This window comes from Triplophysa rosa, linkage group LG21, assembly GCF_024868665.1.
Source record: "Triplophysa rosa linkage group LG21, Trosa_1v2, whole genome shotgun sequence".
NCBI lineage: Eukaryota > Metazoa > Chordata > Actinopteri > Cypriniformes > Nemacheilidae > Triplophysa > Triplophysa rosa.
The window spans coordinates 5,381,884-5,409,739 of NC_079910.1; the positions used below are offsets into that span (position 1 = coordinate 5,381,884).

The 27,856-nt window shown below is 37.6% G+C and overlaps 4 protein-coding genes across 5 annotated transcripts in view; 3 read left to right on the plus strand and 1 right to left on the minus strand.

Annotated features, from left to right (window-relative positions):
* rapgef3 (Rap guanine nucleotide exchange factor (GEF) 3) overlaps nt 1-5,464 on the minus strand; it is a 30,853-nt gene extending 25,389 nt beyond the window's left edge. The window contains exons 1-2 of one of the 2 annotated variants that reach the window (XM_057363203.1): nt 5,110-5,464; nt 1,378-1,442 (exon numbers count right to left, since the gene is read on the minus strand). In XM_057363203.1, the coding sequence (XP_057219186.1) occupies nt 1,378-1,428 (51 nt within the window). In that variant the 5' untranslated portion in view covers nt 1,429-1,442; nt 5,110-5,464. Of the gene's footprint in view, nt 1-1,377; nt 1,443-2,975; nt 3,179-5,109 lie in introns of those variants that run through there. The other variant, XM_057363201.1, reaches the window with a different exon arrangement.
* A 3,376-nt stretch (nt 5,465-8,840) lies between these two features.
* On the plus strand, nt 8,841-12,266 carry slc48a1a (solute carrier family 48 member 1a). The gene is made up of 3 exons (XM_057319170.1): nt 8,841-9,075; nt 9,598-9,765; nt 10,133-12,266. Exons 1-3 carry the CDS (start codon nt 8,946-8,948, stop codon nt 10,267-10,269), a joined length of 435 nt encoding a protein of 144 aa, XP_057175153.1. The 5' UTR covers nt 8,841-8,945; the 3' UTR covers nt 10,270-12,266.
* An 838-nt stretch (nt 12,267-13,104) lies between these two features.
* Nucleotides 13,105-19,570, plus strand: LOC130545315 (solute carrier family 26 member 9-like). Its single transcript, XM_057319752.1, has 20 exons — nt 13,105-13,223; nt 13,311-13,450; nt 14,105-14,215; nt 14,623-14,798; nt 14,909-15,073; nt 15,164-15,316; nt 15,438-15,520; nt 15,619-15,766; nt 15,886-15,999; nt 16,325-16,402; nt 16,533-16,628; nt 16,914-17,020; nt 17,136-17,205; nt 17,329-17,421; nt 17,494-17,649; nt 17,775-18,008; nt 18,244-18,298; nt 18,913-19,049; nt 19,272-19,334; nt 19,432-19,570. Exons 1-20 carry the CDS (start codon nt 13,105-13,107, stop codon nt 19,441-19,443), a joined length of 2,310 nt encoding a protein of 769 aa, XP_057175735.1. The 3' UTR covers nt 19,444-19,570.
* Nucleotides 19,571-22,661: 3,091 nt separating this feature from the next.
* hrct1 (histidine rich carboxyl terminus 1) lies at nt 22,662-26,967 on the plus strand. The gene is made up of 10 exons (XM_057319481.1): nt 22,662-22,785; nt 23,727-23,759; nt 23,949-24,117; nt 24,197-24,244; nt 24,473-24,635; nt 24,751-24,875; nt 25,175-25,232; nt 25,806-25,997; nt 26,083-26,160; nt 26,241-26,967. The coding sequence occupies exons 1-10, from the start codon at nt 22,770-22,772 to the stop codon at nt 26,613-26,615; spliced, it is 1,257 nt and encodes a 418-aa protein (XP_057175464.1). The 5' UTR covers nt 22,662-22,769; the 3' UTR covers nt 26,616-26,967.
* Nucleotides 26,968-27,856: the final 889 nt, after the last annotated feature.

Sequence of the window (27,856 nt, forward strand, 5' to 3'; positions counted from 1 at the left end):
AGTAGCGTGGGTTTGTTTCTGTAGTGTGCGTGTTTCTGCGCCAACATTTACGCCAGTTTTTGATCATACGATTTGATTGTTAACTGCGTCAGGTTATCTCAGCAACACGTCTAAAAAACTTGAATCATTATAGATTAATAACAAAATATATAAAATAGATATTATAATATCGAATATTTAATCAACTACATATCAAAAAGCATTTGACATAGCTTGTGTTAGTGTGTATTTGCTTTATTAAATACTGAGTAATACTAAACAAGTTGATATGCTTTCTGTATGTTTATTTAGCACCATATACAAAATGTTTTGTTATGATATATTGCATATCACACAAAATGGTGCAGTGATTGTATCGAATTTTTTATAAGGTCATTTATGGTTAATTTGATTCATAAACAATATAAATAAACATAGTAGAGAAATAAAAAGAAACATAAAACAAATACATTTTCCACTTTTAAGGGACATCCTTTTTATCTCAAACGAATCCTGAGACTCCATTCAACTAAACGGGAAAATATATATTTTTGCCGTCTACTGCAGGAAAAAACATGTTTAGCTCAAGCGTCTGACTCAATAACACACTCTGTCTCTCCTTCAGCTCTCTTATCTGTGTGTTCCAGCTGCCTGATAAACCTTGAGGGGCTGAGGACCAGGGGGCGTGTCTGTAACCCACCTTAGTTACTAATGCAGGTGCCAAGGTTGGAACGACGGAGTAAACCAACAGTAAATATAAGCTCTGGCTTTGATGAAGTCTAGGATAAACTCTTCCATAATTGGGTATTTAATGTAGGGCTGTCACGATACATATCACGTGATTTATGCACAGCTTTTGAGTGAAGTACGGGAAAATGCTGTTTCATCCGAAAGCCAGAGTGCGCACTCGTGCGGAAACTCCAAATACGCTCTGCAGAAGAAGACCATAACACCTTCTAGAATCTAGGAAATGCCTATGGACATCTTTTTTATCACTGTTACTCAAGCCTCATCAGGTATTTTTATGATAATAAAGTATATTTATAATGATCATGTTTGACGGGTGTTGCTTTTTCAAATGCACATTATAAGCGACTCAAACTCGCATTGCTTTTAGATCGAGCAGCATTTTTTACTGATCCCAGAGACGTGCTTCACGGACAAGCTACGCATAAAAAAATCGACACATTGCATATCGCAGCCAGCTCGATTACAATAGGATTGAGTGGTATCGCGATAAATTATCATGCTGTGGAGCTGACGATCATGAATTTGGCAGTTTTACAACATCAGTGCATTAGATGGATTTGCAATAAATAGTCAAGGGTTATTAGAATGTTTTTTAAAAGTGCTGTGTCCATATATACTGTATGATTAAGGAAGGGCACTGTAGCCTACCTGTTTTAGGGACGAGCGTCGTGACTGGATGAGAGTGTCTGCTGAACACATGACAGCTTGAACCTCTGAGAAGACAAAAATGCAGAAAGAGATGAAGTCAAAACTGCTGTTAAATTTAAGGCAAAATGCACTTCTGGTTGTGTTACATCATATGTCATATCGTGTAATATTGTGTAATATCATGACTGCAGTAAAACACATTGTCTGGATATTGTGAACTAATTTGAAAAGTGTTGTTTTCTGCTCCTGTTATAAATCCAGAGTTTTCTCAGGTGGGCAGGACACAAAGTTCCCACCATGTCATTTTTGTTCTAGAGGTCAGGGAGGATTACATAATGCTTCTTTAGACCCCGGCCATTGTTTCAGTATTGTGGGCTTCCTTTCCTGGAGGAACGACGTGTGGGAGTCGCTTCTTTACTGCCGTTTTAGTCACAAATCCATAAAAGTAAAATTAAAAGATGTAAATGTTACTGTTATTTTATATATGTACACATTTTGTCTTCTTTACAAATTGGGAATAACAATGCCATGCCAGATCAGATGAGCAGGGATTGTTCTCATGGTATTAGTCAAACTCTGCCCCCTCATGGACAGATAAAGCATCTTCACTCTAACTTGTCTTGTCTTAATATTTATGACATGGAATTTGTCATGAATAAAATGTCAGAAATTTGGTATACTTCTCGACATAATATAAAGCATTCATTGAAATTAAACATTTATAATATAATTTATTCTACAGCAAATTTATACAGCAAACGTTCCTTGTATTTTTTCTTGTCACTGCAAGTAATAATCTTTTACATGTCCCTACACTGTAAAAAAATCTTGGTAATGTTTTGTCAGTACATTATTCGTTAATTTTACAACAATAAAACACAATTCAATGCTGTGCAAAATTTAAAAGTGAAACAGCTGTACAAAATTTAATCATATTAGTTCATATTAATGCACTATATAGTGCTCTATTTTTAAGATGTTTTACGGTGTCTATTTACATGCTCCCCCTTACGAAAAATTACCACGGTTTTACTACAGTTAAAATTGAAAAAAAAACATGGTTTTACTACAGTTAAAACCAAAAAACATGGTTACTGTAGTAAAAACAATGGTTATCACAAAATAACCATGGTTTTGAAAACCATGTTTTTTGTAAAAACCATAGTAAACGATGGTTACTGTAGTAAAACCATGGTTTTCCCTAAGTAATCAATGCACCAAAAAACCATGGTTACTACACTTGTACCACAAAAAAGCCATGGTTAATTTTTGTAAGGCTTCCATCAGATCCCCCAAAATGTTTCTAAAATGAAACTGTATTATTATGTGAATTATGTCTGGCTGTGGAGACTCACAAAACAACAATTCTCTCCAAAAGAGAACCAACAACAATAACCCGAGAATGACAAAGCGTATCCCTGTGTTTTTATGACATGAGTTGCACACATATGCAAGTATACACACGCTTACACATGATAGTTCTCTGCATCTGCACAAACAAAAAGAAACCACAACAGAGAAAACAATACCATGTGATTTGATATTTGCACCAAGCTGTGCTACTCACAAACCTCAACACAATCACTTTCGGCTCTTACCCATGTTTTTCCTCTTAGGAGACAGGATCTGTTTAAAGAAAGAATACATTCTGGCTTGCATATCCACTACTGTATGTATTCCTCACTTTACGGCTGCTAACCTTAAGGCCCCAGCGGGCAACTGAAAAGAACATCCACAATGTGTTCTTTCAGAATCTCTGCTCGTCTGCATATCTGAAAGTATACTTGTGTGTTTGTGGGCATCTGCGGTTGGCTATGACAAAATGTGCCAGTGACAGAACTCAGAAATCCAGTTTTCCTGCATGTGACTACACGGGGTGAGTGAACATGCTAGTTTGCCTTTGATAAGGAGAAGCACACGTTCGGATCAGATAGCGATCTTGTCTTGTTTTATGTCATATAAGCACAGTTAAAGGTGAAGGCTGTTTATACGCTTTTTCATATATTTGTGCTTAAGAAGTAGTTTTACACATGAACTGTCTGAAACATTTCTCACAGTCTACACAGGATTTTCTAGGTTAAACTCACACAGCCATTGAACAGACACCGAACAGCTCACCTGGTCCCAGTTGCATAAACATAGACGCTGCGTCTTAACAACTAGTCTCACTGACTAGCAATTAGTTAGGACTAATCAGTCTTACTTTTCATATTTCAATTAGCCCAATTTACCTGTTTATGTAACTGTTTTAAACTGTCTTGAAGAAAAAAATTAGATGACTACTAAGACTGTCTAAGCAGTTTATGCAACCGGCACCAGGTCCTGACTGTCTTTCATTTTTAAATGAAACATATTAGAAAACAAAAATGTAGCAAAATACATAGAGAAAAATATATTTGTTACAACTAAAAGACATAAAAATGGCGAAATAAAATAATGTAAATAATGGGAACTTCACAAATTGTAGTCACACGTGATAAAACAAGATGTTGGTGTTTAGGGTGGTTAGAGGTTAGTCAAATCGGTGGCATACGTCAAAAAAGCCCACCCCCAACTTTCTACGTGGTCCCTAAATAGCCTATGGCACAGGTTCCTCCTACAATCTAAATATGTTTGATATTTTCTCAGGTTTTATTCAACGGTCTCTTTGATCTGGATTTGAGGTGCGCCCTCTAGTGTGCATTTATCAGTTCACACACTTGAAGTCTGATGATCGATGTCCTGAGAATCTTATTCTATTAGAATAACTACAATAAGTTTATTGAATAAGCCATACAAAATATTAATGAAATGTTTTTAAACATGTGGACGTACTAGAAAATAAAACATCAGAGAGCGGGGGAGAGGGAGGGGAACAAACAGTTCCTGAGGGAAAGGGTGTGGGATTTCCTGCAACAAATCACAGTATTTGGAATCTTCAGCTTCCTGTGGACTTTTGATGCACCAGCACCACAGTTTAAAAATGAAACAAATGTAAATCTCGAGCTTTACAGATATAAAGATGACCTTCCTTAGTTTTCATTCACTCTTTAATTTTATGTGCTCATAAATTTTGTTCTTATTTTCTCATTTTTATAAACAGCAGCAAACAACAGAGAGGTAGATCGGAGAACAAGATAGATGTTTTAATGCACACCTCTTCAGGAGGGTCTGCTCATATGTAACTTCCTGTCTGCTGCTTGATGGTTTATGTAAGTTCACACCTAAACCCTTCTTTCACCCACCTATCCTTCCAAGCATCACTGTGAATCACAGACTCACAAAATTTCCCATGGTAACAAATGCTGTCAGAGAATTTTTGTGTATTGTACCGAGTCGACTGCAAATTAAATGCACACGCACAGACACATGAAAACTAAATCTTGTCCAAATACTGAAAAGGAGTTTTCACACTAAACGATTTTATAATCATTTCTTAAATCAAAATATGCCACACACTGCGCTCACTTGTTCTCATGTTCAGTTATTCATTAATGTACGCAAACATGACCAAAACAAACAAAAACATTTTTTATTTGTATAATGTATAATAATCTAATAATAATTTATTCTAAAATATTAAGACCAACATATCAACCTTCCTGTATTACACCAACAAAAGTTATTTTAAGGGCATCGGGTAAAAATAGCTTCTTAAGGTCACAACTGAGGCACAGGTTTGTCTTCTCAAACAAAACTTTAACTATTGAAAAACTGTGATGATATATGTCAGAGATATGTGATCAAACTTACCGGTATATCCAGTATTTCAATAACAGATTTTTTCTTCTTCTTTAGTTTGTTAAGTCAGTCAGGACAGTCTTGTCTGTCTTGTCTTCGAGGAGAACTCCAATTCTTTCTTTTGTCATACAGCGTATCTGTATATGTCTTTTTTCAGTCTTCTTTCTTTCTTTCTTTCTTTCTTTCTTTCTTTCTTTCTTTCTTTCTTTCTTTCTTTCTTTCTTTCTTTCTTTCTTTCTTTCTTTCTTTCTTTCTTTCTTTCTTTCTTTCTTATCCTTTTGTCTCGCTGTGCTGTCTGTAAAGTACACAGAGGAAACCTCTGAGTTTTGATCTCATTTGAATCGCTGAGGCCATGCGAGTAACCAGCTTCCTGCTGCGCTCTGATTGGTGACAAAATGTGGTTTTGTATGTTGTGAAGGCTGACTTAAGGTGTGCCATGTGCTTGATGACACTTACTGTCCTCGTTTGCGCAAAATTTTAAGTAGATCCTGTATTGCACTACAGTAGTTCTCCACGGTGACCATGGGGTCAATGTACATCTGTGTCCACTCCCTTCTGGACTTTCATTCCGTGTACGCTACATGTGCATCACGCACATGCTTCCAAAAATGTTGTCAACACTTCTTCCCACCCTTCCTTGGATTTGCAGGATGGATTCAGCAAACAACAGTGTCTATGTGTTTTGATTTGTAATGAATAGTATTTTTTACTATGTCTGTCCATCCAAAAGTTACTTGTAGGCCTATGTAAAAATGCCACCAGGAGCTTTTGGAGGAAGTATTTAAATTATTTTGTGTATGCACTGGATTGAATAAGAATAAAGTTTTTGAAATTAAAGATTTTGACTTTTACTGCATACAGTATGTTGTTGTGCCCATTGGACCTGTGTGTCACGGTCCCACCGTCTTGTTTATGAAATTCTAGTCGTGTGGTGGGATCGGGGCAGAGTTCTTGGGTTTTATGTGGGAAGACCATGAGATGTTTATGCCTCTCATGTGTTTTTCCAGTGTCTCGTCTCTGTTCCCGCCATCTCGTTTCCTTGTTATCCTTCCCTAAGTGTTTAATGTACCACACCTGCCCCATGTCGTTATCCCTCGTTTGTGTTCCTATATTTACCCTCATGTTTCTTTGTCCTGTGCTCGTGTATTGTGTATGTGTTTGGTGTGTTAGCGCTACGTCTCCCAAGACTGCAACTCTGTGAGTCTCTCATCTTGTCCTGCCTTGTCTTGCTTGTCTTTTGGATTATTATTTAACTTCCTTGTATTTTACTTTGACGTTTGGTCGTGTTTAGTTTTGTTATTTCGTCCTGCTGTTTTTTGGCCCCCCCGTGGGAAGTTTTTGTTCTAGTTTTGTATTTTAGTTCGTTCTTGGTTTGACACCCCCTCGTGGGTTTTTCTTTTGTCTTGTTATTTGTAATAAGTCTTGTGTTAACCCCTTCATTGCCGTTGCCTGCACTTGGGTTCTTCCTGCCACATCCGTGACACTGTGGGCCCTCAGTAACCGCCATAATTCCATCTTTCATGTTATTAGTGAAAGTATTGCATACAAACAATTGCAAGAATATGACAATATTACAATTACAGTATTACAATGAACAATTATAACAAAAGTTTTGAAGCAGGTGTTTCAGAATTGCTGTAGGTCTTTGCAGATCTGAAGGGGGTTTCAGAGCGAAACCCACTAAAGAGATTGAACTGATTAAAAGCCCCCTTGCTTCAGTGCTGCATAAAAAGAGTCCCAACATCACTTCTGAGAATCTGCTGAGATAAGATCTATACTTACATAGACCTATATATCAAATATAATACAGGTGCTGGTCATATAATTAGAATATCATCAAAAAGTTGATTTATCACTAATTCCATTCAAAAAGTGAAACTTGTATATTATATTAATTCATTACACACAGACTGATATATTTCAAATGTTTATTTCTTTTAATTTGATGATTATAACTGACAACTAATGAAAATCCCAAATTCAGCATCTCAGAAAATTAGAATATTACTTAAGACCAATACAAAGAAAGGATTTTTAGAAATCTTGGCCAACTGAAAAGTATGAACATGAAAAGTATGAGCATGTACAGCACTCAATACTTAGTTGGGGCTCCTTTTGCCTGAATTACTGCAGCAATGCGGCGTGGCATGGAGTCGATCAGTCTGTGGCACTGCTCAGGTGTTATGAGAGGCCAGGTTGCTCTGATAGTGGCCTTCAGCTCTTCTGCATTGTTGGGTCTGGCATATCGCATCTTCCTCTTCACAATACCCCATAGATTTTCTATGGGGTTAAGGTCAGGCGAGTTTGCTGGCCAATTAAGAACAGGGATACCATGGTCCTTAAACCAGGTACTGGTAGCTTTGGCACTGTGTGCAGGTGCCAAGTCCTGTTGGAAAATGAAATCTGCATCTCCATAAAGTTGGTCAGCAGCAGGAAGCATGAAGTGCTCTAAAACTTCCTGGTATACGGCTGCGTTGACCTTGGACCTCAGAAAACACAGTGGACCAACACCAGCAGATGACATGGCACCCCAAACCATCACTGACTGTGGAAACTTTACACTGGACCTCAAGCAACGTGGATTCTGTGCCTCTCCTCTCTTCCTCCAGACTCTGGGACCCTGATTTCCAAAGGAAATGCAAAATTTACTTTCATCAGAGAACATAACTTTGGACCACTCAGCAGCAGTCCAGTCCTTTTTGTCTTTAGCCCAGGCGAGACGCTTCTGATGCTTCCTGCTGCTGACCAACTTTATGGAGATGCAGATTTCATTTTCCAACAGGACTTGGCACCTGCACACAGTGCCAAAGCTACCAGTACCTGGTTTAAGGACCATGGTATCCCTGTTCTTAATTGGCCAGCAAACTCGCCTGACCTTAACCCCATAGAAAATCTATGGGGTATTGTGAAGAGGAAGATGCGATATGCCAGACCCAACAATGCAGAAGAGCTGAAGGCCACTATCAGAGCAACCTGGGCTCTCATAACACCTGAGCAGTGCCACAGACTGATCGACTCCATGCCACGCCGCATTGCTGCAGTAATTCAGGCAAAAGGAGCCCCAACTAAGTATTGAGTGCTGTACATGCTCATACTTTTCATGTTCATACTTTTCAGTTGGCCAAGATTTCTAAAAATCCTTTCTTTGTATTGGTCTTAAGTAATATTCTAATTTTCTGAGATACTGAATTTGGGATTTTCATTAGTTGTCAGTTATAATCATCAAATTAAAAGAAATAAACATTTGAAATATATCAGTCTGTGTGTAATGAATGAATATAATATACAAGTTTCACTTTTTGAATGGAATTAGTGAAATAAATCAACTTTTTGATGATATTCTAATTATATGACCAGCACCTGTATATCACTTATACCATCAACTGGCAAAAACACAGTTTGAGTGTTTTCATTTTTCCACACGAAAGTCCTGAAAAGGTTTTTAAATATAGTCTACATTTATCCCTTTTTCTTGCATTGCCCATATATTATTTTGCAACCTGCACTAACACTTTGTACATGTTAGAATATTACTAAACAATGAATTATGTGTCTTTTATTATTCTGCTTATTTATTTTCTGTCCATTTAGGGTTGTTTTGATAGTTATTATACTCACATGCCACCTTACTGCGTAATGATAAAGAATAAAATAATAATAAATATCATAGCAGCCTGGATATGTTGTTGATAGTTGCTATGGTGATGACGCGGAGCACTTCCGGGTCGGTCCGTCATGTTTACGAATAACAGCGCCGCATTACATAATCTCTCATCGATGGTGTAATCGTTCAGTTCGTTCTCTTCACACAGCTTCTCCAAACCCGTGCGATATTTTACAGATTATTAATGGGTCCAAGAAGGATCTACATCAGTGTTGGTTATGCCACATTCGGTATGTTGGTTGGATCTTCGGCGTTTATCGTGTGGAATGTGGTTTATAAACAACCCTGGACGGCGGCGATGGGTGGATTATCGGGTATGTGAGCACATTCAAGGCCACAGCAACAACTGAGAGATAATCTGTTTCTAACTGTTGTGCTGCTTTGCTTAGCATTATTTTGCATGTCTTAAATCTCACTACGAAAATTAACCACGGTTTTACTACAGTAACCATTAGTTTACTATAGTAGTATTTGCAGTAAAATGATAGTTGACACAAATGTGCAATGGTCTCATTATATCATTGCAGTGATGACCATTGTTAAAGATGATCTTTGTACTAAAATGCAAATGGTAATCAAAAACATGGTTACCATACTTTTACTATAGTACAATGGTTAATTTCAGAAATTAACAGATTCTCTGCAACTGTTTATTTTAGGGTAATAACTTTATCATAAGATGTTGTAATGGTGATAAAATGTGCTGGATGCTATCTGTTTCATATAAAAATGTTTCATATTGAAACGATCAGGCAATTTCCATAGAATAAGATTCAAATGAACAGATCAGTATTTGACCCATTTACAGTGAATTTGTGACGTATGTGTGTTTACAGGGGTTCTGGCTATTTGGACTTTGGTCACTCACATCATGTACCTTCAGGACTATTGGCGAACCTGGTTAAAAGGACTCAAGTTCTTCATGTTTGTTAGTTCTGTATTTTCTCTTCTGGCTTTTGCTGCATTTGCCACCTTCCTAACTTTAGCAATTGTTGAACAGCAGGGTAAGTACTTTACCACAGACAACTACTGTTTAAATCCTCTCAAACTATACATTTTAGGAAAATAACCTGTATCATAATAGTATATGCATAGTATATATAGTTGTATGTAAATTGTGTATATATAGATAGATATATAGATAGATAGATATATAGCCTATAGTAGTATATTAATGATATACTAATATATTCATTCCATTAACGTACAATTCAATTCAGATCAATTACAAGGTGATATGGAGGTTTATCTGTAATCTAGAGTGTGCATACACTGTAATCTGCGATTAGGTCAAGATAACTTCTTTAACAATATAATACCGGTTCACTGAAGGCGTGTTACAAAGTCACTTCTTCTTTGTTTTGTCTGCAGCTTTGTCTGACCCCAAGAGTTTCTACCTGTCTGCCGTGTGGAGCTTCATGACTCTTAAGTGGGCCTTCCTGCTGGGTCTGTACTCTTACCGGTACCGTCAGGAGTTTGCTGACATCAGCATCCTCAGTGACTTTTGATTGGCTCTCTCATCTGGAGCTGAATGGATTTGTTCTTTTCAGACGGTGGCTTGCTTCACCTGCCACTATGAAGATGGAAGGATGGATGCTTGTCCTTTTTTAATACCGCGAAACGGTCTCCTTGTTTTTACGAAAATAGTCAAACCTTAGCCCCGCCTTCCCTCCCATCCAGGAATACGATTTCTGTGATTCCTGTGATTCGACTCATTTGTCATTTTCACTTTTTAAAAGTTTTAATAGGTGACTTTATGACATTGTAGTCAGGTGTTTTAAAAGGCTTTGTGGGATACACTAGGACAGCAGTTCTCAATCCTGGTCCTCGCGACCCGCCAAAAATTTGCATATTTTACAACTCTCTCTTGTTTAACACACCTGATTTAAATCACCAGCTTGTTAGAAGAGAGATCCATGAACCAACTGTCTTCCGATTGACATGGTCCCTACACAGTGTTCACACTGCTCTCTACTCCCTACACACAGGAAATCAGATGAAGATTTGCACTACACGACTGCCTGCTGTGTCTTCACACACAGACAAAACTTACAACAGAAATGTGAAGAGTTATTTAACCGTAATCAGGAGATTTGAGTAGTGGTCACGTCTCGTGCGATTTAATGCCCTTCGAATGAAACATATGCTCCTTACGAACTGGACTCATGGCAGAATATCCATAGATGTCCACTTCGCACAGTCATATTGAACAAACCTCTGAAGGCGGATAACAGAAACGTACAAAATATGCAGAGCGGGGGGTCGCGAGGACCAGGGTTGAGAACCGCTCAAGGATACGGTCACAGGTAGTTGTTACTTTACTCAGGGCAAGTTGTGTTTCAATATCAGATGTGAAATAACAAATGCATAGCAAGTGATGTACATAGCTGGTTCTAGGGGCCTAAAGCAGAAATGAAGGAATGTAGGACAGTTTCAATACAAGCATCTTTTTCGGTCTACTCAGTGTTGTTGTAGATGTTGTCAGACAGTGTTTTTTATTTGTTTGCCAGATTCTGTTGTTATGAAATATTTTGTTTATATCTTTTATTTATGAACTGAAGACAAGGATTATTTATTGCAATATTTGGAATAGTATGCTACTATGAACAGTATGCAAATTTTCTATATGCATGGATTACTAAATTTGCCAAATTTTCTGATGTGTAAAGCCGAGTGCACTAATTGTGTGGCACACTGTATCCCACAATGCACTGCATTCAACTTGACCTTCTATTTCCAAGTTATATGAAATATTATTTCAATTAATAATTTTTGACTCATTATTTGATCTGATTATTTGAATTAAAGAAGCATTTTCTCATTTTTTGCTCAGCATCACTTCCTGAATTTAACATGGAACGCAGTGATGTTGTATGAGCATGTTAATCTTTTAAATGTTAAATGTAAAGCATTCAGTTTTACACTATAAAAAAAACAGAATACAGTGTATGCTATAAGTACACAAGTATTCTGTTCCAAACCTAGCCTGTTACATTATTATAATGCAGTTCCTCCCTTGGCCACTAGTGGGGGCGATAAATCAATTGAATTACTGGCTACCTTGGTGCTCTGTCATCTGTGAATATACAGTCCTTCTACTTTTGATTATTTTTGGCTCATTCTGCCCGAGACAAAACAACATTAATTTGTGTGTGTGTTTAAGAATGAGTGTTAGTCACTCTGTATCGAGATGTAGCATTTGTTTGCTTGAGTCTGAAAGGTGACCATTTGGAAGTGATGGTCCATACAATTTTTAAGAGCCAAAAAGTACAACATATTACATCGATTGCACTTGATTGCTTATAAAAGTTACATTTATTGTTTGTTGATAGAAATGTGAAGGTCACCTTAAGAACGTACAATATTTTTCTCTTTAGCATGTGTGTCAATAAACATATTTGTATCACACTTTAAACCAGTTAACACAGATTTAATGTTACAGTAATGCAACATGCAGTTACATTGAGAGATTTAAATGAGATTAAAGTAACGCTGTTTTAATTCACCCACAAATACTGTGTGTTTTCATCATTTCTGTGTGTACATTTGTCTTTTTTTATAGAGTTTGAAATGTGCATGAGAAAGACAAGAGATTGACAATGACGAATCAGTCTTTTATATAAAATGATTCTATTTTAAAAATGCTTAAATGTTAAGGCCTAACTGAGTAACTGTGGTATGTACTGAAGTATTGTGATACGGTAAGCTCCTCCCTACATTAGATTGTAATAGAAGGGACTGATGTCAAAGCCATTGAAAGACGTCTGAAACGCTTAGACTCCACAGAGACAAGGTAAGTCATTTTTACATTTGACATATTTCATGTAAAACCTGTATGGAACAAACTACAGTATTATTATTTCATTATTTCTAAACAAGGGTGGAATGTATTTGAAATGTTTTTTTTTACGTCATGTAATTTTGGTTTTGTTACAGTAAATGACTGTATGCACAGACAAAAGAGTGTTGTATATATTATATTTAACTGCTCAAGTCAAACTTACATTTTAACAAAACCTCCCTGGCAGGTGACTAGTAACCCCTTTATCATATATTGTTTTTTAATATTTTGATTTGTATAATCAAAGTCATGGGGCATTTGTATTTTTGCATTGTGTTCATTGTGTACAAATCTGCACAAGGTCAGATAAGACGTTTTTATCGCCCAAAGAGAAAGGCTCCCGATTATGAAAACTAAATAAACCTTATATATACCCTTTGAAAGGTACCAACACCTAAAGGCTTCTCATGCAAGTTATAGAGATGTTACACTATTTGTTTTATATTTAATATTCTCTCGTTGCATTGTTTTCCATCAATGAACTTTATATCTAGCAAACACTATGGTCCACCTCCGCTACACGACTGATCGGCCTGTTTATTCTCAGACTGACTTTGATAAGGAGTTTGACAGAAAGAGAAGAACTTTTCCACTGGGACAGAAACTCTGCAAAGCCTTGCGGTACCATAAGACATGCATGTAACATACAATTAATACTAACCAGTCGGTCTACCGTGGTAAATTACATGTGTATGTGTATTAACACAGATGCTCAGGAGAGAGGCTGAAAGGTGTCCTGCTTAGACGTCTGCCAATTCTCAGTTGGCTTCCCAAGTACAACGTTAAACAGAACCTCCTCTGTGATGTCATCAGTGGGGTCAGCGCAGGCACCATACAGGTTCCTCAAGGTTTGTCCCACCAGGAGACATACACATATATACACTACCGGTCAAAAGTTTAGAATCACAGAAATGTTTAATCTTTTAATCTGAAAGTGTGTTTTTGAAATGACTTTAATTACTATAAACCCAAATATAATTGCCAACATTTGAATTTCTTTCATTAGAAAACTAATTTTTTTATAAAAAAATAAATGTTTGAAATGGATTTCTTGGGCCAAAAAATAAATACAATGCAGCCCAAATAAGTCCAGTATAGTTGGAAATTCCTTCAATACTGTTTGCAAAGCTTCCCAGGTTGAGACCTTATGCAGCTGGATGATAAAATGCCAAGTGTACGATTTTGCAAATTCTAGGCAAAGGGTGACTGATTTGAAGATGATCAAATATAACATAGTTATGTTATATTCTTTTGTTTCGGATGATTTTAGTTACAACATAATTCCCACAGTTACAATAGTGTTATTCCATGGCTTTGATGAAGTTACTTTTATTTTAAAATGTGAAATAAATATATACAGTAAATAAAGAAGTTATCCTAACTTTTGACCGGTAGTGTATGTACACATATGAGTTTTGATTCAATATTTATAATCACTACATAATTATCATAGTTGTAGTAACTTTACTATAATTCTAAAAAGTTAAAAATAATCTCCTCAGGCATGGCATTTGCCCTTCTGGCTAACCTGCCTCCAGTCAACGGCCTCTACTCCTCCTTTTTCCCTCTCATTCCTTATTTCTTCATGGGCACAGCTCACCAAATGGTACCTGGTAAGTATGGATTTTAGAAATTGCAACAAAGCAAATTCAGATGCTATAAATTCAAGAGGCACTTCATTTGACTAGTTTTACTTGACCAAACAGTCTGCCTGAAAGGGACAGTTCACCCCAAAATCCAAATTCTTTCATCATTTAATCCCCTGCATGTAGATGTAAACCTCTTTCTTCTGTGGAACACAAAAGAAGATATTTTGAAAAAGGTTTTGTGTTTACACAGTGAAAGTCAATGGGGTTCAATTGTGTTTGGTTATCGATGTTCTTCAAAACAGAAAGTCATACAGGTTTGAAGGCGGGGAAATGCTAAAGGAATTTTCATTTTGGGATGAACTGTCCCTTTACGTTTGACCTTGATCCATTTTTGCTATAAAGACTTTTTTAAAACGTTTTTTACATTATAGGTACGTTTGCTGTGCTCAGCATCATGGTTGGAATGGTCTGTCTGCATTTAGCTCCTGAATCTGACTTTACCCACTTCAACGCCACATTAAACGAAACTGTGGTGGATGAGGGGAAGATGAACGAAGTCCGACTGAGTATTTCAGCCACACTGGCTTGTCTAACTGCCATTATACAGGTATAGATGCCTTGCGTGTATCATCCATAATCCAGTCAAATAACAACACTGTCAGAAGATAACTGTGTTTCTGTATTCAAAGAATGTCATGTTTTCAATGATGCCAACAGATTGGTATGGGTGTGATGCAGTTTGGTTTTGTGGCCATCTACCTGTCTGAATCTTTTGTGAGAGGTTTCATGACGGCAGCTGGACTGCAGATCCTAATATCTGTTCTTAAGTATATATTTGGAATCAAAGTTCCACCCTTTAGCGGCCCTTTAGCAGTTGTTTATGTAAGTGTGAAACTTTTAGCATGTACTCGTTTCAAAAACTCAAATAACTTTGATCTTTTTCATGTTTAAATCTCTTGTTTTGTGTTTCAGACAATAGTGGATATTATTCTTGGCATACCCAAGACAAACGTGGCTTCCTTGATCTTCGCTCTGGTCAGTTGTGCGGTTCTGATAGTTGTGAAAGAACTGGGTGCCAGGTTCCGCCATAAAATCCCATTCCCCATCCCAGTTGAGATCGTTGTGGTAAGCAAAGTATAAAATATCTTTCCATGTCATGTAAAATAAACTAACTTCAATGTATTATGAGTCCTGCAAATACATGTTTAGCTTAACAAAATGGACATTTTTCCGACCTTACCTTCAGGTGGTTGTGGCTACGGCCATTTCTGGGCCACTGGACTTGCCTGAGAAATATCACATGGACATAGTGGGCGATATTCCTCTAGGGTGAGAAATGAGACATTGTACATCATATGCACTGCAGTGATTTATAATACACAGATTTTTTTAATGAAAAACCCTGTCTGCTTGACTGTCTTGTTTAGGTTCCCCGCCCCTATTCTGCCAACAGTGTCACAATGGGAAGGTATGATGAGTGCAGCCTTCTCATTGGCTATTGTTGGTTATGTCATCAATCTTGCAATGGGAAGGACACTGGCCGCCAAGCATGGTTACGACATTAATCCAAATCAGGTGGAAACCATGTACACATTGATGTTTTTTTGGGTTATGGATTGCACGTTTTTCGTTTGTGATTTGAAAAAGATTTATAGAGTCGCATGTTGTCGCAATGAACAGTTGTCTGTTGACAGGAGATGCTGGCGTTGGGTTGCAGTAACCTTCTGGGATCTTTCTTCAAGATTCATGTCATCTGCTGTGCACTCTCTGTCACTCTGGCTGTTGATAATGCAGGCGGTTCATCACAGGTGAAATTGTTTTTTAATGGAAACAGCTGTCCAAAAATAGAAATAAAATAGACATATTCCTTGCTTTTCTATTTAGTGTGAATCTTGCCAAGATCTCACCCTAAAATCAAGAGATATATAAAATATATATATTTTTAAATAGAAATATAATATTAAGTATAAATATTTAACAGTTAATAAATATCAGACATTTAATAAATATTTACATATCTAATAATTGTTTTAATGTTTTTTTGCATCGTGACATTTTTTATGAAATTCAAAATGATGTCTCGATTGACTTATTTTGATGAGTTCTCATTACATCTCAACCGTACAATCTCAGTTGGCAAGTTTGTGCGTGATGCTGGTCGTCATGGTGACCATGCTGGCTCTTGGAACCTATCTGAGACCTCTGCCAAAGGTGGGGACCTTATTTCACAGCTCATTAATTATTCATTATCCCAGCTTTCATTAATAGCTCTCTTTTAATTTGTTATATTTGAAGTAATAGGTTTGAGTGTTTATGATCATGATGGTTCTGTATTCCGCAGTCAGTCCTGGGGGCCCTCATAGCAGTCAATCTAAAGAACACACTTCTGCAGCTCTCCGACCCCTATTATCTCTGGAAGAAGAGCAGACTAGACTGTGTGAGTTAAGCTCAATATTGCTTAACACCTTAAACTCCTTTAAAAATGCTATTATTATTTATTCACCCTTTTTCAAACCTGTATATGATTCTCTTTTCGGTGGAACACAAAAGAAGATATTTTGAGAAATGCCTCAGTGGTTTTGTGTCCGTACAATGTAAGTCAATGAGGGCCAGTGTTCAAAATATCTTCTTCAGTTTGACAAACGATTTGATTGTGTAAAAATGAAACACTTAAGTTTTAATATATACGTTAGTATCAGTATTCCTGTCTGTTTCTTTGTAGTGTGTCTGGGTTGTGTCTTTTCTAGCAACTTTCTTTCTGAGTTTGCCATACGGTGTGGCTGTGGGAGTTAGCTTCTCAATCCTGGTTGTGATATTCCGAACTCAATTGTAAGTGTTATCACTGATCGCCATGTTGCTGGCACTTTTGTGACCAGTTTTATCATCGTGACCATCAGTTTGACATTTCAATGACTGCATTGTGGTTTGTGCACTGTATGTGTAGTCAGAACGGCTCAGAGGTGGCTCAGGTCATGGAAACAGATATCTACAAGAACCCGAAAGTCTACAATAAGGTGATAAATGTCAGACCCACGCAATGTTTGATGTTAAAAATCCACTGTGCAACAAGACGCATCGAATCCATTCGCTGATGTCATTTCCTCAGCCAATGAATAGCTCTATTTTCCTCAATGCAGGTGAATAGACTTGAAGGAATTCAAATAGTGAGCTATTGCTCGCCACTGTACTTCGCCAATGCAGAGATATTCAGAGGAAAAGTCATCAAAAAAGTATGTCAAAGCCTATCAGAAGACGTGTCTGGTGTAAATGATTATTTGAACCTGTATTTGTGTGCGTACCAGACAGGACTGGATCCAGGGAAGGTTCTGCTGGCCAGGATGAAATTCTTGAAAAAACAAAAAGACAAAGAGAAACAGGAAGCAAAGGAGGAGAACAGTCTGAACAAACTGGACAACATAAAGAGAAGAATGAGTTCGCTGGTTGCTATGAAAGCACAGGTAAGTTGTTTGTGGAGGAAAATATGACTCATATTTGGACTTTTCGAAATATGAACTTTTTAAAATATTTACATGTATTGCACTGATACAAAGATTCATATCATCATATGATATTTTTCTTTCAGACTATATCTCAGCTAAACCTACAGAGTGACACTGACATCAATACCATCAGCACACCGACATCCTTTGAAAACCCTTACTGTGATGTCAGTGGCTCATCTGATTCAAAAGCCACTGATTCAGAATGCCCTTCTCCTGTAACCATAGAGATGCAACCCATGCCTTTCCATAGCCTCATTCTAGACCTGGGAGGAGTGTGTTTCATTGACCTGATGGGTGTAAAAGTTCTCACAAAGGTACATATTAGTAAGATGTGGATTTTGGTATAATACATTGAGTGAACTCAATACATTCTGTAGGTTTTACATTGATCTGTGCTGGAGCTGGACAGATTATACATTGATCTGCGTGCTGGAGCTGGACAGATTGCATTTCAAGCAATAGTTCTGTTTAACATTACAGACTTTAGTGTGTCCCACTTTTGATCCACTACTGACCTTCAATAAATTCTGTCTCTTATGTCTTGTACAGATGAGCAGCAGTTATAAGAAGCTGGGAATCAATATGTACTTGGCAAATATTCAAGGTGTGGACTTTTCAAAAAATGTGACCTTTTTGGCTTTTATATCTACAAATATCTTTAAAAACATAGACAATTAATTATGATTTCAATGCTTGTTGACTGTAGGCAATTTTGTTCAAATGATAAATAATTGGCAATTTTTTTTTGAGGCCAGTGAAACAATACATCAGTTTTTGGCTTCAGCATTGAAAAATACTCACTACAACAGAAACGCAAATTAATTTTCTCTGGTTTTAGCGATGAAAAGAAACAAACTACCAATGTTCAACTATTTCCGTGTTGTCAGTATTAGGGTTGAAAATAAATATCCATATCACATGGAAATGGAAATAATAAAAAGTCTTTAATGCTAGAGGTGGGACAATATGTTTTGTTGGACGTTTAATATAAATGTAATGTTTAAAAATAAGAAAAAAACAAGTAATAAATAAATAAACAAATAAAACATTTGATCTACTAAATATTCCATCAAAACTCAACAATGATTTATATATGGCAAAGAATTATGAAAGTGCTCACACAAGAAATCTTCATATATCTTTAGCTATTTATTGATTCTCAGCAAGTTTACAGATATAGTTGATCATTTTGGCGTATGTGGGTTTTTTTTTGTGCAGCTCAGGTGTATGAAGATCTGGAGAAAGGAGGAGCGTTTGAGGAAGGTTGTTTCTTTCACTCTGATCTCTTCATCTCTGTCCATGATGCCGCTCTGTTTAGCCTAAATCGTTTCGTGAGGTCTGATCTCACAGAACAGGTAAGTCACTTTTTGACTTTTCCCCACGCCATTTCCAAAGATGCTTTCTGACTCATCTCTTGTCACTTATCTCACTCAAAGCTTAAATAAGTGAACAAGGCTTCAGGAAATCCTGTGTCTAAACTAAACTAATGACAGCTTTCAAATGTTATTAGCTTATAAAATTAACTGAATGGAAATTCCTCAGTTTATGATAGAAAACAAGTGCATTATTTATTATAGGTAAATGGAGAGCTGATAGACCTGAGCTGTGACATAGATGAAGATCGGAACGATTTGGAGCAGGTAAATTATTTATGTGACAAGGAAATACACAAAAGAATGATGTTCAGCTGTTGAACCTTTAGTGTTTGTTTAATTGATTTTTTATTTCCTCCTACAGGACATGTTCTGATTGTTAAACCATTCGGTATGAAACTAATGTCATACTATCTGAGAGATCAAGCCAAGCTAGATGTCAAAGCCTGACTGAAACCCACCGTAACAAAAAAAAAATTGGTCAAAAATATCTTTCCTCAGTAATTATACAGTACTGTACAAATGCTAATAAATTACTATATAGATTTCATGTTTTGTGTGTGTGGACATTTCTAGCTATAGGGATAGTACATATGTGAGTCGACGTTGTACTTTCAGTTGTCACCCACAGGGGGCAGCAGTTCACAAAATTCTTTATCATTCCTGACATGATTTCCTCACATTTTTTTAAATGTACAACTTTGCTTTTAAACAACGTTACATCAGAAGCGTTGCCTATTATGGCTTCTTTTATCTGCAGATCTCAAAGACTGAACAAAATCACTCTATAGACCAAACTTACTTGTGCTCTCTTTATTATCCAAATATACCTGATCTTTTATCAATACTGGGAAATTATGAATGAATTTAAACTCAAGAATACAGTCACTCAATTTGCTGTAAAGAGATGGCGATATACACTTTAAACGGATTAGCCCAAGATAATCCGGAGGATCACGCATCTTGAAACGGTGTCATGGTTCTGCCCCATCTTGTCTTGCTTTTCTTGATCTTGTGGCAGAGCCATGACAGAACCTCTAGTTTTATGTGGAGAGAGACAGTTTTGGCCTTCCATATACCCCCTCTCTCCGGTGTGGCGTCTCTGTTCCCGCCCTTTCGTCTCGTTATTGCTTGTTAATTAGTTCATGTCCCGCACCTGTTCCTTCTTGATTTCGTCCCATTTATATAGTCCTCATGTTTCATTGTCCTGTGCTGGTCCATTGCTTGTGTCATGGGGGTGAGTTCCTTTTGTTAGTAAGTTTAGTTTTAGTTGATGTAATGTTTTATTAGTCTAGTCTTGTTAGTTCAGTGAGTCTTCGTTCCTGTTGCCATGTTTTGTTTTGTTTTGTTCTCCCCCATCGTGGGTTTTTGTTTTGTCTTTGTATTTATATTAAAGTCTTGTTAACCCCTCACATCCCTGTCTGCACTTGGGTCCTCTTGTCTCACCACCCATGAACTCGTGACAGAATGGACCAGCCATTCTGGACCCAGCAGACAGAGGGATCTCAGCGGGAGGGGTCAATGCCGCGGACTCCCCTCCAGGGCTTGAAGCCGCCGGACTCCCTTCGAGGGTAGAGGCCGCCGGGCTCCCGTCCAGAGTCGGGACCGCTGGACTCCCTTCCAGGGTTGAGTTCGTCGGGTTCCCCTCCAGGGTCGAGACCGCCGGTGTCCTGTTCCCGCCACAGATCCCTGCCGGCATTCCAGCTGGTACTCACGCCTGTCTAAGTCGACACCCTATGTGTTTGTGTTGTTCCTGTCATTGTTTGCTGCCCAGCCGTCGGAGAACGCTGCCCAGCCACCGACTTCCTGTCCCGTCTCGTCGACATCCAGGCCTGTCCAGCCGGCCATCCAGCCGGCACCATGTACTGTCCAGCCGGCCATCCAGCCGGCGCCATGTGCTGTCCAGCCGGCCATCCAGCCGGTGCCATGTGCTGTCCAGCCGGCCATCCAGCCGGCACCATGTACTGTCCAGCCGGCCATCCAGCCGGCGCCATGTGCTGTCCAGCCGGCCATCCAGCCGGTGCCATGTGCTGTCCAGCCGGCATCATTGTTGTCCAGCCGGCCATCCAGCCGGCGCCATGTACTGTCCAGCCGGCCTTCCAGCCGGCGCCATGTCTTGTTTGAGCTTTTTTCTATGTATCATGTTTTTGGTTACGTATGGTTATGGTTTGTTTGTCAGTCTGTCTAGTCCTGTTTGTTCCTTGAGGAGCATCAGGATGCTGCTCCATAAGGAGGGGCTTCTGTCATGGTTCTGCCCCATCTTGTCTTGCTTTTCTTGATCTTGTGGCAGAGCCATGACAGAACCTCTTGTTTTATGTGGAGAGAGACTTATGTTAGTAAGTTTAGTTTTAGTTGATGTAATGTTTTATTAGTCTAGTCTTGTTAGTTCAGTGAGTCTTCGTTCCTGTTGCCATGTTTTGTTTTGTTTTGTTTTGTTCTCCCCCATCGTGGGTTTTTGTTTTGTCTTTGTATTTATATTAAAGTCTTGTTAACCCCTCACGTCCCTGTCTGCACTTGGGTCCTCTTGTCTCACCACCCACGAACTCGTGACAAACGGTCTCATTCTGATGTCTCCGTCAACATGCGTCCATAATGTAAGGATCCTTAAAATTGACCTTATATCAGAACTAAATGTCAGCGCCTAAATTTGTAAGTAGCCGACTTCAAATAGAAGGATCATGTGTGATAGGCCTACTGAAAGATACAATAGTAAAAAAAGTATAGTTTATAGACATGCAGCAACAGGAATTGTAAAATTGTAGATCACTTTACTATATTAGATCACGTTTTATATAAATTGTTTATGTTTAGATAATAGTTTGTAGTTATTCAATCATTTTTATGTGTAGTTGTTTTTTAAATACATGTTTAGGAATTGAGCAGACCTAATATGAGAAATGTCTCCCTCTAGTGGCTGATAATGTACATTACACTAACAAACTGAGATGCCATATAGTGTAGGGATGCACCGATATGTAAATTTTGGCCGATAAGCGATAATTCCTGAACATTGGAAGCCGATAACCGATATATTTGCCGATATACAGTACCCAAATATTAATATAAACATTTCTGATACTGAACATTCTATTTTTCACCTGAAAATTATGTACCAAGCCTAATTTACACCAATTAAACATTCTTTAACTTTTCAACTTTTCTGGTGTAATGTCTAGGTAATAAACAAATTAAAGATGTTCTTCCAGAGCAGCCCAGAAAGGTGTTCTCAATAGCCACAAGTCCAACAGGTCAGAACAAGACAGAAAGCATTCAGACAGCAGTTGGGTTCAAACAATATGTTTTTGTTCTTATAATTTACACATTCGTAAATATCTACATACTGTACCTACATCAACAATGTTTTGCTAATAGCAGTAAGTGAATGATCATGACAGAAAGACAGTACTGTACTGGATTTTAACTGTGAGCAGCATGCAGCTGAAGAGGTTGACTCCAAAATAAAGTTAACATATGACAATTATATTTTAGCATGTTTAAAGGATTATACTTGACTAGCACAACACTGCACTTCACGGATGTGGGTTTATCGTATGTGTCAGAAACTCACTAGTGCAGAACCAGTGCAGACAATTATCAGATCAAACCACACGTTGACACGGGAAGTGGTGCCTGTTTTTAACATGCAGTCTGCTTTTATCAAAAACAATTTGGCCAGCTCTAGTTAAACAACACAGTGGAGCAATGCAGCTCAACAGAGGTAAGAACGCGAGGTTTCTATATTATTATAAATGTATTATTTTGATTTTGAAGTGCATCTTTAAACCCTTATTTTAGCTCCTGTTTTTTAAGTAGTGTAGTTGACATTTTTTCAGCATTTTTCTTTTAGTGTCATGTTAGCTATTACAATAAAGAAAGACCTGATGTTGTGCATCTATGCCTTGCATCCTCAAACAGACATTATGTGAAATACTGATGATGTTATATTGAAATGTTTAAAACACACAAGTTTATATATGGCAGTATATCAGATTTCTGTATGGGTCTACTGTATAACAAGCATACATTGCATATATGTGACCCTGGACAACAAAACCAGTCTTATGGGTCAATTTTTCGAAATTGAGATTTTTACACAATCTGAAAGCTGAATAAATAATCTTTCTATAGATATATGAGTTGTTAAAATAGGACAATATCTGGCTGAGATACAACCGTTTAAAACACTGGAATCTGAGAGCGCAAAAAAATCAAAATATTGAGAAAATTGCCTTTGAAGTTGTTAATCAGGGGCACTGTGGCAGACCATCCACTCACAAAAATAAAGTTTTTATATATTTAAGGTAGGAAATTTACAAAATATCTTCATGGAACATGATCTTTACTTAATATCCTAATGATTTTTGATGACTGGTTTTGCGATCCAGGGTCACATGTGACGTATATGAATAAAAATGTATCGGAGCATAAAATCAAGTTTCATATGAGACCTTGATGTATGATATAGAACGTGTTTTGTAGCAATACGCACACATCAGGATGTGGTTTCTCATTTTGGTTTCAGAAACTAGAGCGGATTAAACCTTACACATACAAACCATAACAGACTGCCTCCCTAAAATTTTTATACATAGTGAAAATCAATGAGTCCTAACACCTATATCAAGTTATTAATAATAATATTCCATATTCTTTTAACAGCTCTCGTCTTCTTTTGCCTGGTGATTGCAGTAGGTAAGGCATGTATATAATGCCATTCTACACTCCATGTCTCTCACAGACATTGCATTTACAATGGTGTCATGCAGTACAAGCACTCTAGCCGCTAGATTACAGAGCACTTTTGATCTGAAAGACTAACTTCAGGCACTCAGAATAATAACAATAATACAAGACCGTAGTTGACTTTCCCTCTTGTCTCAGGTGCACAGAGGGAACACAGGGTGACCTGTTATCTGGATGCTTTAACGCCTCGCACACGTGAGGGCCCGTGCACTCACATCATTGTTCCTTCGGCTTGGATCAACGACAGTTTAAACCTACAAAGTTTGTCGGAGGATGACTTTGATGCTCTTGGGAAGATGAAGGGGAGGTATGTGTCATTTTAAAAGCATTTCTTTTTTGTACATACAGTTCAACTAATATTGAAATATTTATTTATATTCCCCCAGAAACCCAACTCTGAAGATTTTACTTGGATTGGAAGTCGAGGCATCAAGGTATGAAAAAAATGCTCGATTTGCTTTAGATCAAATCCAACGGTGTCAAGATGACAATTTTGTTTAAATTACTTGATAAAGAAATTTGAAGCTAAAGCTTAAAAAAACACATCAGAAATCTCAGAAATGATTGTGACAAGTTCATTAGGTAAAAACTAAATGATAAAGGCTTTTTCTACTGGCATCGCCTGACTTCAAGTGATCACTAACTAATGTGCTGTTGTTTAGATTGGAGTTGATGTTCACTAGTGAGTCCAGTGTTGGAAACTTCACCCACACTTCACTGAGTTACCTAAAGGAAAAACGTTTTGATGGCCTGGACTTGACTTGGGTGAACGGCCCTAGTTCAGAATCGAGCTATAGCACAGAGCTACTCAGACATTTTCTGAAGGCAAGAATCATAATTTTCAGGCTGAACACATTTTACATTTACACCTTTTACGTTTACTCTATAGCACATATATGAACATTCAAATATAATAGATAAACTTGTGTTTTTTCTGTAGAGTCTAAGAGAAGCGTTTGAGGAGGAGACACGTTCTTCTGATCGGACTCTGCTACTTTCTTTGTCTCTATCACACCAGTATGACCACAGCAGTGCGGTCGGATATGATGTGCGGACACTTTTACAGTAAGTTGTGAACATTGTAAATATGTTTTTTCTTTTTTGCACATTCGTCTTCTGGTATATTCTTTTCATCTGAATATATATCGTGTTTAGATCTATTGTAGTTGTCTTGTACTTCTCAGCTTCTTTCTTACTATCTTATTATCTTTAGTTTGTTTTGTCTCTATTATATACATATTTAACAAATATTTGCTATGCTATTTACACTTACATTGCTGGTTAGGCTATATGGTCCTTATATAACTGTGTAAGTGACAAATCAAATCTTAAATCTTTGAACTTTCTTTTTTTTGTCCCAAAAGGTATGTGGACTTCATCTCCCTTCTGCCTGCTCATCTGGAAAAAGATGGACCACACATTGTAAGTTGATCAAATTAAAATTCCAGCACATGAAATTTAGCGGCATCTAGCGGTGAGATTGCAAATTGCAACCACATGCTCACTCCACTCCTCCTCACTTTCAATGCACTACCGTGATGACACAGAAGATTTTGCTTTTTTTTCAAGAAGGAGATAACGTATTTACGAAATGCGCTCTGTAGAGCAGTTTGTCCGTTTAGGGCTACTGTAGAAACAACATGGTGAATTCCATGTAAGGGGACCCGTGGTGTATGTAGATAGAAATAGCTCATTCTAAGGTAATAAAAACATAACGCTTCATTATGTAAGGTCTTTACACCTCTAAAGACATAGTTATGTATATTATAATGCATTTCTGTCAATAGATCCTCCAAAAAATTACACATTTGACCTTTAAAATGACATTTTTTATACCAGACCTAACCTCAGAATAAGAGGGGAATTCAGAGGTTTGTAAATGTATTAATCTTAAATCCCCAACCCCTTTGTAACAATAAAGCAAAATTCTACAATTTGATTGGTTGTTACTTGGCAAAAACTTACTCTATTAGAAACATGTATTGTCTTATACAGAACAAAACAGTCCAGCACTGGCAGGATCAGCAGGTTGACCTGCAAAAGCTAAATCTAGCCTTTCCTGCTTTTCTACGGAGGTCAAGCAGACGACATCACCATCATCATCATCATCCCAGCAATAATGACAAAAACACAGAGGAAGGAAAGAAATATCACATCCACGGCGTGGGCTTAAACCTGGCCAATCGGGTAGATCGAATAAGTCATGACATTAAACATTAGCTCCTCAGGGATGGCTTAGACAAAATAATTGAATCATCTGAAACCCTTTCAGGTCTGTCTGGCTATAAAGAGCAGAGAGGAGTTCATTACCTTAACAAGTCTCTCAGATGAACCCAGTCTTGTCAAGGAGGTGGGTTGTTTAAAGCAGACACATAATACGTTATATTTGACATATTATTATATTTTAATGGTGTTCCTATTGATGTGCAGGTGTCGTGGTTGCTCCAGAAGGGCTTTGGTGGCGTAGGGGTTGTCTTCATAGATATGGATGGTTTCTTTAACACTGAATGTGACAGCATCACTCAGGATGAAAGGGCGATTGTTGAGTCTAAGATGATTATGCATCATGGGCGTAGAGTTCATGGGCTTGGTGGGCATCATCATCATCATCACAGACGGGAACATCCCCATAGTCACAGGGATCACCAATCTAATCTTTCCCATAGGAGCCATGATATCAGTCACCATCACAGACATCGCCATCATCATCGTCATGGACACCATGGTCATCATCACCATCACCATCACCCCCATCCAACTCCTCAATACGTAACATCCACAGAGAGACGGCTGGGTTTAGAGTGACTTCCAAGTTGCACATGAGTTTCTAATCAAAAATGTGGATGAGAGGCAGAAAAAATCTTAAAATGTTTTGGAATTTGTACAATTAAGCTTTGCCTATGAAAAGGATTATGATGTAAATTAGGGTGAGAGTCACTTTTAAGCCTAAAGTAAAAAAGTACATTTAACATTTTTCTTATGATTATGCATTTTAAGTAAAATATGACCTATGCATGTTGTTTACAGGTTTAATCATTACTTATTTCTGAGAACTTCACAATATAATTTTCGTTATTCTAGTCTATATTTTTATCTATATAATGGTTTCTCAGTGCATTTATTACAATTACGAGCATTATGAAATAAATATATGTAGCCTAAATGTCTGAAGGTTTCAAATTCTTTTGGCCAGATCATTCTGTGCGAGTTTAATAAGCTCTAAAGCTAATTGTATGACCAAAACAGGCCCAAAATAGACTGACTCTTTTGATAGGGATGGAGCTCTGCTTTATGCACGAGGAGATAAATGAGGCTATTACTTGAACGTCCTGGGGTTCTACACACACACACACACACACACACACACACACACGCACACACCTGGTTCTCCGATTGCCTGTGGCTCATAAGAGCAGTTGCACAGTATGCTTGTACAAGGAACCTGCTGTTGCAGACTTTAATTGGTAGCAGACGGTGTCGCAGGTAAATTGCAGCCGATTCTCTCCTTGTGCAGAACACATTCCATAATAATGCTCTCCTGCTTAATAGGTTGACGATTGTCATTTAGCATCCTTGTGCTTCACTGCATTCACTGTTTTGGTATCATTTCAAATTAGATTTTGAGTCATGCACCAAAAATTCACATTTCATTTATGCAATAAGGCATGAGCTTAATGCCAATTATTTCCCCTCCTTTTTCTGCATGACGTTTTATTTAAATTTCCTCTTAAAGTTAGTACATCTTATTTAATCAATTCCCAAATGTGAGCGGGTGATCCATGTCTCACTTTGGGTAGCCTTGCATAAAAGATTATGCCAGGACATTGTGTTGTAAACTGAAGTAGCCAGCAGTTTAATTTCCATTCCATTAATTTTTTTGGATTGTGGCTTTTGGATACGGATAAAATAGTCTATATTCACCAAGTTGAAGTGTCTTTGAGTGTTTGAAGTTTAGCCACTATCAATCGAAGTACATTTTTTACTCAAGGCGAAAAGCACTGTGATTTTTCATTAAAATGGACATTTCCAAACTTCGGAGGCCAAAC